The following is a 12,697-nucleotide window of genomic DNA, read 5'->3' as shown; positions in this document are numbered from 1 at the left end:
ATATGAAAGACAGGCAAACAGTGCTGCTGAAAATGACATTGCATATTCTTGCTTTGTGCTATTCATTGCCATCATATATTCATTGAGCATCTGCAACATTTGTACCATTGAACTTGTCTTTGGATGATCAATACGATTGAAATGGGAAGTTTGAACACTATCTTGAGGAGTTATAGTCTCTTGTTGAAGACTAACTGTGATTTTTTTTTAAATGCTCAAACAGGTTGTTTACTTTTTTTAAAGTAATGATAATAAATACATCTTTAAATGATTAAATAGATATGGAGTTGGATGATTAAACCAAAAATTTACTGTCATAATCAAAAGACCAGTGTTCAGTGTTGAGTGGTGCACTCTTATGCACATGATGCAGTGTTTTTCTACCGTGAATTTTCTTACCCGTTTGGCATTTTTCAAGAGCATTGGGTTTTAGTGGTAGCAATTGCACAAGATATTTGTAGCCCATAGAAGTACAGAAATCATGGTGGAGCAGCACAGTGTTTTTAGGGCAAGACAGGAGTTTCAATATAGCATTTTCTTATCAAGTATAGCAGGATTTTATTTTCCTAGAGTTAAATGCAAATATATGAAGGAAACTTAGTTTAAAAATTTCTTATTTCTTGGTTTTTAATTGTTTTTAGTGGTGCCAAAAGCAAACCATACCTTACTGTTGATCAGATGATGGATTTTATCAACCTTAAGCAGCGAGATCCTCGGCTTAATGAAATACTTTATCCACCTCTAAAACAAGAGCAAGTCCAAGTATTGATTGAGAAGTATGAACCCAACAACAGCCTCGCCAAAAAAGGTCAGTACTTTCTCCCACACCAAAGGGAAGCTCTCGTTTCTGATTGCCTGTGGTCACACCCTGGGAGTTAGGGACACCAGTGATTGTTAGGTTCATTTCCTCTGTTTACAGAGGCGTTCCTTTCTGTCTGAAATCACTTGGTGGTTCACTGAAGTAAGTTTTTCTTTAAACTTTGGTGTGTGATTTTTTTGTCATTGTTGTTATATGTATGTATGCATGTAACATATTTTTAAAATGTCTAATCCTTTGTTTAGTTTCAAATTCACCCAGTGACTGAATGCATATTTCTCATACAGGAAATTCGTTATCTTTAGGTTACCCTTTTGGGTCTTTTTCTAGAAAGTTCTGTGAAGTGGCCAACAGATTTTTCTAAAGCTGTAAAACTGAAGAGAGTATTTAGTCAGTGAGACCCTTCTCTTTTTCCAGTATATACTATCTGATAAATTTTTCTACTTAGGGAAATAGTCTAAAATTTAGCTTTCTGTGTAGAAAAACTTACAGTCATAGATACAAAACAACCCAAAAATTTATATTCCAAAGGCAGTTCTAAGTTACCTGGAAGTTATTAAGAAATTTATATTTTTGATTCTGGGAAAATGAATTGGCAAAATAAGATCATGAAGATATGATCGATGCAAATTTTCAACTATATGTGGCAGCACTGTCCCTGAACAAGATCTTCTACTGCAAAGATAACTCTCATCTGGATTGAAATATCTTCACCAAGAAAATTAGTGTGTCATCACTAATGTTATTGCAAATTGCCTAGATAGTCCATAGGGAGGAAAATAAAGTACATTTAACCAATTACTAAGAAGAAATCAATTATATATTAATATGCAGGCAGTTTCTAAAGTAACAGAAATAACTCTAGCAAACTTATAGTCATAAATAAGAATGATTAGCATAAAAGTAAATTTTAAGTCTTTTAACCCATTGTATTTAATCTGGAACTGGTCCTCTAAATGGAAAATGAAAGTATGAAATATTAATGGGCCAGGTGCTATGCCTCATGCCTGTAATTCCAACGTTTTTGGAGGCCGAGGCAGATGGATAACTTGAGGTCAAGAATTCCAGGCCAGCCTGGCCAATATGGTGAAATCCTGTCTCTACTAAAAATACAAAAATTAGTCCAGCATGATAGAGCACACCTGTAGTCCCAGCTACTCAAAAGACTGAGGCAGGAGAATTGCTTGAACCCAGCAGGTGGAGGTTGCAGCGAGCCAAGATTACACCACTGCACTCCAGCCTGGACAACAGAGCAAGACTCCATCTCAAAAAAAAAAAAGAAGTATAAATGTAAAATTTATTAATTTTATTCTACATGCTACTTGTTGGGAATATTTAGATGCAATTTTTAAATTTTCATTTGTTTTCTTGGTGAAGCACTTTGCCTTTGTTGTGGTCACCATTCTTACTGTTGCCTTAAAGGAAACAACTAATCCAACAGCATGTCTTGGCATGGCCAGGCCTGTCCCTCCAAACCTACTTAAATAGGTTGCTCTTTTTTCCCTAGTACACAGGAGATTAGATTTATTCTTATCATGAAGAAGGGAACATCTTCTTGGAGGTTTTGCCCATGTAGCTTAGCAGTTCCCTTATAAAATCCAAACTTCTCCAAAAATAACTAACCCGTTGTTACGACAAATCCAACAATACTTCTAAAAACCAGTTAGTCCACGACACTGGGAAAACAAAAAGCTTTTGTGAAACCAGTGAAGCACTCCAAAGTGTAAGCTTTTTCCTTTTCTTCCTCCTTCATACCACACTGCTGATGGCCCATGCTTCAGCTGGTATCTGATGCCTCCATACATCATTCTCTGATGACTTGGATGATGTAGCGGTCACAAAGAGAATAAATTGTGATAGGTTACTATAAAACCCTATAATCCTTGAGAAAACAATTTTGACTCCAGTGGAAATTAAGATGACATCTCCTAGCATTTGCAAAATTATTTAGTGCCATTTTATGAATTTTACAATCAAAAGAGGCACACAAAATATTTAAAAATTTAAATATTTTTAAAAGCAAATTTATCTGTTTTTCTATACCTTAATATGCATTGATCAAAAACCTCTGTATCAACCTTAATAGCAGTATAAAGAAGCAACATAGAATAATGGTTCCACTTTTGAGTTTCAAAGCTGAGATCCACTTCACTAGTTATATAGCCTTGGTACATAACTTCTCTTTGCCTTAATTACTTCATCTTCAAAATTAAGGACAGAAGAATTCTTGATTTTCTTGTTGTAAATTTGAATTAAAGAATACCTGCAAAGCATTTGCAAAGAAGAATCTGGGCCTGTGTAATGCGGTGAAGAAATGTTAACTCTTCTCAATGTTTGGAAGTGTAGTGTGTTGGTTTTCATTCCTCGGGTGTCGTCGTCCATTTTGATCACATGATTTCTGGGCCCTAAACTTTCTTTTATTTCCCCCAGCACCTAGAAGACACACCTGCTTATGATGAAATCCTTAATGTAGACTTGTAGATGTGATCTAATCAGCGATACAAAGCATTTGTGCCCCAACTTGTCACTTAAGAATGTTGCCTGGTGGTCTCTGTACATAAAAATTTTGGTTAATGCCATCTCTACCTAAAGCCTTATCTAGCACATGGGAAGGACAGCGGCTTTGGAGTCCAACAGCTGGAATGTGCCTAAAGGGCCAGCCACCTGCTACCATATAGCATGCATCCTCAGGCACCCCAGGGGACTCCAGCACCAGTTCAGAAGTTCTGGCTGGCAGTATCTATAGCCCTTTCCTCTCCGGAATCCATATGAAAGAAATTCAACTCTTGAGGAGTTAAAAGTCAAATTACAAAGACCTTAGTAGGGTCACTTCAGCTCTAAGGCATGTACACAAAAAGTGACTCATGATAGCTGCCTTGTTTTAGGATAAAGTGAGATTGTATCTGTTAATGTTTAGTCATTCAGTAAATAGCACAAATTGTTATTATCATTGTTTAAAGGTGACCCAATAGTACTAGAGGAAGCACACAGTTTCTAGTGTTCCAGTCTTACAAACTCAAACTTACAAGTCAGCCTACATTAATTCATTCATAACTTTAGCATTCAACAAATCTTCAGTGAAAGGCAAGAATCTACAGACAGTAACGGACCCAGAGATAAACCCTATGCCCCTAGAGGTTTGCATGCCTCTTCAAAGGATATATATATATATATATATATATATTCTAAATATCATTTTAATATATAATATCTCTAATTAATATAATATCTAAATATTACTTCTTGAAGTCCAATGTGCACCTGAATCACCTGAGCCCTTGTTAAAATGCAGATTTGAGATTCTGCATTTCTAACAAGTTCTTGAGACAGAAGATGCTGGGCAAAGGCCCACACTAAGTAGAAAAGCTCTAAGAAGTACAGATAAAGTGCAGTAAGCATGAAGATAAAGAGATTTCTTTCTGTTGGGGACAGTTCATGGAAGAGATAATATTTGGGCTGAATTGATTTTAACAGAGATGAGATAGAGACTTTAAAACTTTAAACTTTTAGTCAAGTAGTTATTACATTTGGATCAGTAAACATAAAAAAATAGGGAAGTTTAATATTACATCATAATTTATTCTTCTGCTGCTTTCATTAATTGTGTTCAGATGTACCCAAGTGTTAGTTAAATTGGTGTTGATCTCAATGCTGCTACAGAAATTAAGTCTTATTTACCTGGGAAAGGCACTTCCATATAGCCTATACTTGTTATAAAATGCTAAGCATAAGATACATACATAATATACATAATAGAATATAAATATATATAACATATATAATGAACATATGACATAGATACACATAGCATATAGTTGTGTGTATGTACACACACATATTCTCTGATATCAAGAAACATATCTTAAAGTAGGTGTTAAATAAATAAATAATACAGAAACCTGACATACGCTGTTTAGCTTTTATGTGCATTTTATGTAATATTTACATAAAAGATAGACTTAAAATTAAATGAAAATCTTTTTGTGTCACCAAAAGCCCAAATGCCAAAGCCGACCATAGTTTAGCTGACTAAAAGTGTGATATATGGAAATATGAAATGAAACTCCAGAAGAGACAATAGACTTTGATCCTTTAAGGATGCTGTAATCAGCATGTTGGCCACATTTCCATGCTGTAAATTCTGTTTCGGGAGATATGTATATTGGTTATAAATAATCAGAGGGTTTCTGTGTAGTCTAAGCCAAATGGGTCATGTGTGTGGGTTCCACAAAGAGAGAGTTTCAATGTTGTCACAGAGGATACTATTCTCCTTAGAGTTTGGTTTATTTTTACCATGTAAAAATCACACATTGAAAAATGCCATGACCCCTGGTCAGCAAAAGTTTCTTCCTTTCCATGTTGTTTGCACTGTATACTTAAATATTCTTGGCACAGGAATACAAAATGACGCTTGCCTCTTCCAAACAAAATGTTCACAAATATCCTACTTTCAAGACCAGTGTCTCCAAAACAGAGTTATTTTTTCAATTACTTAAACTCTTCAGACAAAAGGCAGAATAAAATTAGCATGAAAAATAAAATAGCTCTATAGGTACCTTTGGTAACAGAATGCAGACCTCAACTGATATATCTATAAACAAAGGCCATATTTCCATATATCACACTTTTAACCAGCAAAACTATGGTTGGCTTTGGCATTTGGGCTTTTGGTGACACTAAAAGATTTTCATTTATTTACTTAAATAAACTACCAAACCAAAAGAAAACAGTGATTTTTTTTTACATGTTTTTATTCTGTGAAGAGCAGGTGTACATGAGTGTTTGTTAAATAATTGAATTAATGTAGCAGATTATAATATCAGCAGATGTTTCAAACCACGTTCCGTTTATCGTCAGTTCTTCCTCTTAAATTTTTATCAGGTATGCTGTATAAAAGCTTCCCCACTTTGTTGTAATTAAATCATAAAAATGAAGCTATATAATTCCTTTTGGTGATCAATACTCACTGAGTTAATAGTTTAATAGTTGAAATGAACTCAAAATTATAATGGCAAAGTAATTTGGTTTTAAGCAAAGCTGTAGAAGTTCAGGCATAGCAAATGTTTTTCTCTTTTTGCGTTAAATAGACCTAAGCCAATAATGATTGTATCAATAGGAAAAAAAAAAACCCTATTGCATTTTTTATATTGTCTTAAAGTATTATACAATTGCCCTATGCTCATCGTCAACACCAAGAAATAGACTGAGAGTGATAGAAAGAGACTGGACCTGGGAAACTTAGAACCTATAGTTTTAGGTGAGACTCCAGTTGAAAAATGGCAGAAATTTAACTCAAACTAAAGCACAGAAAGAAATTTACTTGTGCATATAAGCAAAAAGTCAAGATGTCAATGATTTCAGGCATGACTATATCCAGAACTCAAGTCATGTCATCAATAATAGTCTTTGTTTATTTCTCATCATTTTATCATACTGGCTGTAGTTCTTGGGCAGATTTTCCTGGATGACAAGATAGCCACCAGCAGCTCCAAGCCTATAGCTTACCAGTTCTTGTATACAGAAATCCTTTTTACTTATGGTTCCAATGAAAGTCCCAGAATCCAGAGCATGGCTTCGGTCACTCAAGGCCACTTCTAAATTAGAATCACAGTGTGCTGAAGGATGCGCTAAAAATAAATGGACAGGCTTAAGTTATATGACTCTCCCTAGAGCCCATAAAGGGTCAACTACCTAAAACACAAAACATGTGGACTATCAGTTGGAGAGAGATGGTTCCCTAAAATTCAACCAGGACGTGCTTCCTAGAGGAAGGGAAGAGTGGTCGCTGGGCAGATAAAAAGAGCAAATCACACTAAAACTTGGTCAGAAGTCAGTCATTCATTGTGACTCTATTTGACCTTACAAAGCCATCTAACTTCTTTGACAACTCTGCTCCCTAGTTTTCTCAACTTTGAAATGATTTCTGGAGAGAATTCCTGGAAGAATTAAATGAGATGCTTTTGGTAAGAAGGGTACATATATTCATTGCTGCCCACTAAATAATTGTTTACCTGAACTAATGAAAAGTGATCATTGGCATTTACGCCAATTATTTCAAAACATTTATGAGTCTAGAAGTGAGACTCAGAGCCTTGGGCTGACGCATTCCTGAACATTGCTGTTTCTCATCTAACAGGCTTATTTAATATACTGCAATTAAGGATAAGTATAATCATTTATTAATGAAACTTAAAAAAATATGGCATGGCATATCTGTGCACAATGGTCCTTTCTGACTCATTCTTTTATATATCTTTTTATTAAAATGGAATAATAATCATAAGAAGTGTAGGGATGTACACTTGACTCTTACTGTTTACTTCATTATCACTTCAATTTCCTAGTAGATTTTTTGAATCAGATTTTTCAGCACCATTTCTGTTTACTAGGTAGAAGTTATAAAACTAATGATGGTGATTATTATAATCTCTATTGTACAACTTTGCCAGATCAAACATGCCTAAATTAAAGAGAAAGGCTGGCATAGTGCCATGATGAAGCCAGTAAACCTCAGGCAAGACGCTTTATTTGTGTGTGCTTCAGGTTCTTCATCTGTAAAATGGGATGAGACCAGCAATGTAGCAGACACCTGTGCTATTCCCATGTCCCTTGGCACTAATGGTTCCAACCCAGCCACCTACACACTTAGCAACTCTCCAGGGCCTTCTCTTAGTCCATCCACAGCCAGGCTACAATTCCCAGGGATTTCATGCCTCGGAGCAGTCGAAGAATAAATACCTCATCTTCGTTGCCCTTTAGGTTGCAAAGTTCTGATGTGTGTTCTCTGCTTTCTCCCAGAGTTCCTTGGTGAGACAGAGCCCTAATTGCCCAGAGCTATAACCTGCTTGATAACCTTCTCTTTATTAGCTGCCTTTCCTTCTTGTCTCCCTTCTCTTCTTTACCATTGTTTCCTAGGGTCAACTCCCAAAAAAGCTACTTGCACTCAAATCCTCTATTCAGACCCTGTTTTTGGAAGAATACAAACTAAGACAAGCACTTTTCTATAAATGCCCTTAAGAGAATCAAAAGCGAATGGGTAAGGTTAGAGTTGCTGATCATTGTGGGAGAGAAAAAAAGTGAAAAGAGGCTGTGTCTCATCATTCCTGCCAACCTGTCATGTTATTGTCTTCATTGTTTCCAATCATGAAGCCCTGGCCAGTAGACTCAAATCACAGATTTCTTGTCTACAAAGGACTTAGCCATTTAGCCCAACTGTCAGGTTATTAGAAAAGGCAGTTCGCAGAAATGGCAATGTTGGGACCAAGACCATATTTTTTTTTTGTCCCATTGCAGAATTCTTCCCACTACTCCAGACATCCACCTGGGCACTCTCCAGCAGGACTTACTTAGAAAAAAGATGCAACACATACCATTTAGAAGTTAGTGACTGATCTCTATAGCAGTGGTTTCCAACCTAGTCCTAGACATAGAACCCTTTGTATCTTCTAACAATGTCTCATGAGAAAGGCTAATATATAGGGAAAACCTTCAAAGGTGCTATTTTGGTGGAATAAAGGGGAGCCTGGAATACAGGTGATGGTGGCTGTTGCCCTACCACTCTTTCCCCTCCTGACCCACGCGATTCTCTGCAGGGACGTCTGCCTAAACCCCAGGATATTCAGTATGCTCAGTTTAAAAACCACTCCTCCGAAGGAAATATTGACTAGCTTAAAGATCCGCTTCACAATTAAGGTGTCATCCATTTAAGTCATTTTATGTAGATTACCTACGTAGTAGTTGAGGAAGCAGAACCAAAGTGAATCAACGAAGTCAACACAAATCAGACAGATTTTCTTCCCAAAAGACAAAAACAGAGGAAAAGTATATGATATAGCCAATGCTTTTCATGTCTTAATTAAGTTACTACACTGAAAAAGCTGCTGAAAAGCTACCGTAGGATTTTATTGATTGAGATCTCATTTAAATTCCATCTATTGACTTCCCAGCCTCTGTGGAAGGTTACAGAAAAATAGCGTTGTTGTCCCCGAGTGCATTCCAAGTTCTTCTTAACTCCATGTTTGGTATGTTCATAGACTTCTCTGAAATATTTCAGATTAGCTAAGAATGAAAAAAAAAAAATTGTTTTCAAGATAGTCATTATGGATCTATTGTTCATTGGTTGACTTGGCAACTCCCTTTGCTTTCCTTTCCCTTATTACATTTCCTTTTTTCCCAGGAGGCAAAGGCCTGGCCCAGGAATCCGGTTTCTTTTTTCCTTTCTTTCAGTGACCTCAATGTCTGCTCAGTCCCACAGCTCTGGCCAGAAAGTCACAGCCCTGTCCACTCACAGCTGAAATGTTCTTTGTTCAGAAAATAACCAGACAGGAAAAATATAAATAGTAAAAGACGAAGTCAAATGCCAGTCCATGGGATAGAGAATTGAGCTTGGTAGCCACATCGACCCCATAGTCTGCTAAGTTTTGTTAAAACCTCTTTCCTTCATCACACCTTCCAGAGGTACCTTGCCATTTCATGTGGGAGCTATTGGGACAAAGCAGAGAATGGCTTCTTTCTTTCCCTCTAGATGTGACCTCCCAGCAGAACACAGCATTAACAACTGTTGGCTAGTACACCTTTCCCCCTGTCAGCAGGGGCTAGGAGCATGTTGGGGGGACTCTGGCTCAGTCAAAATAGCCTGGCAGGTTTTAGCGTGTTGGGAGGCAGAGAGGTCACAGAGCCACAGGCATTTGGCTCCTAATATCTGCATTATCCAGTGTCTTGTCAATAGTTAATGTGATACAACAGATAAGTTGGAAGGAAACAGGTTGGATGCAGAAAAAACACAAATCACAGGGAAACCAGATTAAGCAAGGTATGGACCTTCTACCCTAACTCTTAATAGAAAAGCTGAAAAATGTACCATGACAGGGAATACTGCCAGGAAGCAGAAGATGACCAAGGATTTCACTAATCTCATGGTATTAGCATGGAGGGTCTGTCTTAACTCTGAATCACTGCAGTTGCTAGGATGCCAGCTGTGACAGCAAAGATTATCTCCAGGCTAGGGATAGTGTTATTTTAACAGGATAGTTAATCGAGAATGATGGACAGAATCAAACTTCTTACCTAAGCACTCTACCTTACATGTAGAAAATGAGCCCCAAAAATGCTGCTGAACAATGTGGCTGTATGTCTTTGTTGGGGGTTTTCCCAGAGGCCAACTCCGAAAGAAGATTCAAGTGTATAGAATTTGAAAGAAGTATAGTAGGGCAGTATGAAGTGTGCATGAGGAAGAAAAAGCAGCTTACCAAAGTTGTGTGTCAAGGCAATCATTCCCAACCACAGCCCTTGTTGGAGGCTCCTCTTAGAAAGTGTTAATTCTTAGGCCCTTCCAGCGTGCACCACATTAAGCCAGCCATCAGGCAAAAATGCAGATAGAAGTGCAGCCCAGCTGTATCTCCTGGAGCACCAATACAGTCTGCTATGATATTATTACCAGCAAAACAATATTCACGGTACTATAAAAAGGATATTCCCACTTCATTCTGCAGCTATAACGAGAATCTCCAGCATGTCAAAAAAAAAAAAAAAAAAAGAGATCCTTCAAAGCACCTGATGCTTATTGAACTCATTTCTTTATTCTAACATATACCTAATTCAGTTGTGTGGACACTCGAATCTAACAATCATGTGTTACCCATCTAACTTATGAACTACTAGAAAGGGGAACAAAATCGAGATAAAGTATTTGCTCTCAAGGAGCCTATAATTACAAGGAGAAAATTCCAATATTACAAATAATTATAAAACAAGATATAATGTGATTAACTTCCATTTATTCATCTAGCAAATATCCATTCATTTATGAATGTACTTCCATTCATTCATCTAGCAAATGCCTATTGAATAACTATGTGCTAGGAAAGCTTGGAGGAAATGGGTAGTTTTGTTTATTACATTATGGGGAGTTTCCAGAATTGCTCCAAGCTCTTTACCTGCAAATTTTCTTGTACAAAACCTCAGAGAAGTCTTCAAGTCCATATTTTTATTCCCATTTTACTATGAGGAAACTGAGTCTTTGGATGGTCCAGTAATTTGACTTGTTACACTGTTTGAGAAAGAGTTGTTGCGAGGTAAGACTAAAAATGTAGCATTTGTGACCTGAATGGAAGCATTCATGCAATTCTTGACTTATTCATTGGTTTATATACTCAACACACAGTTTTTTGAGTCTTGCTACCTGTGTTAATCCTTGAGTTGGACAATGAAAAGGCACTATTCTTCACCTCTTGGGTCTCTCAATGTAGTCGAACCTCCTCTGTAGTCAGTACAATGGGGAAGGATGTGCTGAAGGCTTCCAAAGAGGAAACTGACATTCCATGCTGTGCTTTGTGCTGCGGAACAGAGGGCCAAATGAGAGACAAGTGGCATTTAGGGCACTAAAAGATAACATGTTCTAAGTAGCTCATCAGAAAGCATTAATGAGAACATAATATTCTGGGCCTGCCTTTATGCTAGACTATGGAAGAGATATAAACAAAGTGAAGGCCATGGTCTTTGCTCTTAGAAAGCCAATGTCCAATTCGACCAAGGAACATGACATTCTGGCGAAGGAGCTAGAACATTTTTCCTCCTTTGCATTATGGTCAGGAATCACTGTGGAGGGTCTCCTCCCATAAAGCACTGTTGACGGTGTACTCATAAAAGGCAATGGAATTGGTTTCCTACCCTCTGAGAACCTCTAACTCTAAACAATAAATCGTACTATACAAATCTATGCTCCAAACACAGCTCTAAAACTGCATTTAAGAGAGAAAGATTCTAATCTGGATTCTGTTCTTATCTTTCTATGTCATTTTAAAGACACTATTTAATCTCTCTTGGGACAAGTTTGTTTATCTGTCATGTTAAATAATAGAACTGCCTTCTACCTACCAAATAGAATGATGAGGAGTAAATAAACTCACAGATGTGAGAATATTTTTAAAAAGGGAAAGTGCTAAATCAAATCAAGGTGTTTTATTAAGAATTTTCACACAAAACCACATCAAATAGTACAACTTAATACAGGGGAAACTGCAGGGACACAGAAAGCTGTGAGCATTGCGTGAAGAGCTCTGCAGGAGCTTTTGAGAAGAGCACATAGCCATTTAGGGGCCATTATCACACCATATCTTGGAGCTGTATTTGCACATAGTTATGGAAATAGCACAGTTTTTGCAGTCAAGATGGAATAAGAATATATGACACTTTTCAACTTCAGATAAAATAATAACACACAAAAACAGGCATAGAACATACTGACTCCAGATACAGGAAAAAAAATGGTAAAATAATTAAAGAGGCCAGCAAAGTTCATATAATGTATAAAAGCACAGTTAGTTAGCCTATGTGATGGGAAAGTTTGTGCCCAGGCAAAGATAATTGAGAAGGGGACATTTAGATTATTTCTTGAAATAGGCAAATAGACTTTGATGAGCCATGGGATATTAATGCCATCTGCACTTAGTTTCTCTGAGCTGATCTAGCAGACAGAATTCACAAGGGCCACAGCACCAGGAAAAAAATGTGAGCAGAGAAATTGCTTTTCAGTGCTATGCTTAAAAGTGATTTAAGGAGGTGCTAAACCACTGGGCTGGTAGTGTTCCAGTATGCTCTGGTATTATTGCATTAAGAGTGAAGATTGAGCAATGATGAATGGATTCTCAACCACCTAATCCCAGTGACATCCAAACATCTGAGTGCCAGATTCTGCCTAATTGGCATTTGGCACAGTAGAAGGAGGCTGGTGTCCATGCAAGCTGGCAGACACATTGACCAGTTTGCCCATCTTGACTGTGATGATTCTACGTGGATTTATGGGCCATCTGTCTTCCAAGGCAAAATGTGTAGATTTCTTTGTGCTGCAGAGCTTTGAAGATGTTATTTGCATGTGTTTGG

At 37.2% G+C, this 12,697-nt stretch overlaps 1 protein-coding gene across 2 annotated transcripts in view; it reads left to right on the top strand.

Annotated features, from left to right (window-relative positions):
* PLCB1 (phospholipase C beta 1) overlaps positions 1-12,697 on the top strand; it is a 747,552-nt gene that overhangs the window by 522,688 nt on the left and 212,167 nt on the right. For both annotated transcript variants that reach the window (XM_064382245.1, XM_064382246.1), the window contains exon 9: positions 642-808. In XM_064382245.1, coding sequence (XP_064238315.1) covers positions 642-808 — 167 coding nt within the window. The remainder of the gene's footprint in view (positions 1-641; positions 809-12,697) is intronic.

The sequence above is a fragment of the Aotus nancymaae genome, unplaced genomic scaffold, assembly GCF_030222135.1.
Source record: "Aotus nancymaae isolate 86718 unplaced genomic scaffold, 86718_ANA_hifiasm-v0.15.2.pri h1tg000029l, whole genome shotgun sequence".
Classification (NCBI taxonomy): domain Eukaryota; kingdom Metazoa; phylum Chordata; class Mammalia; order Primates; family Aotidae; genus Aotus; species Aotus nancymaae.
The sequence above is the reverse complement of the archived record's forward strand: the minus strand, read 5'-3'. Positions and strand labels throughout refer to the sequence as shown.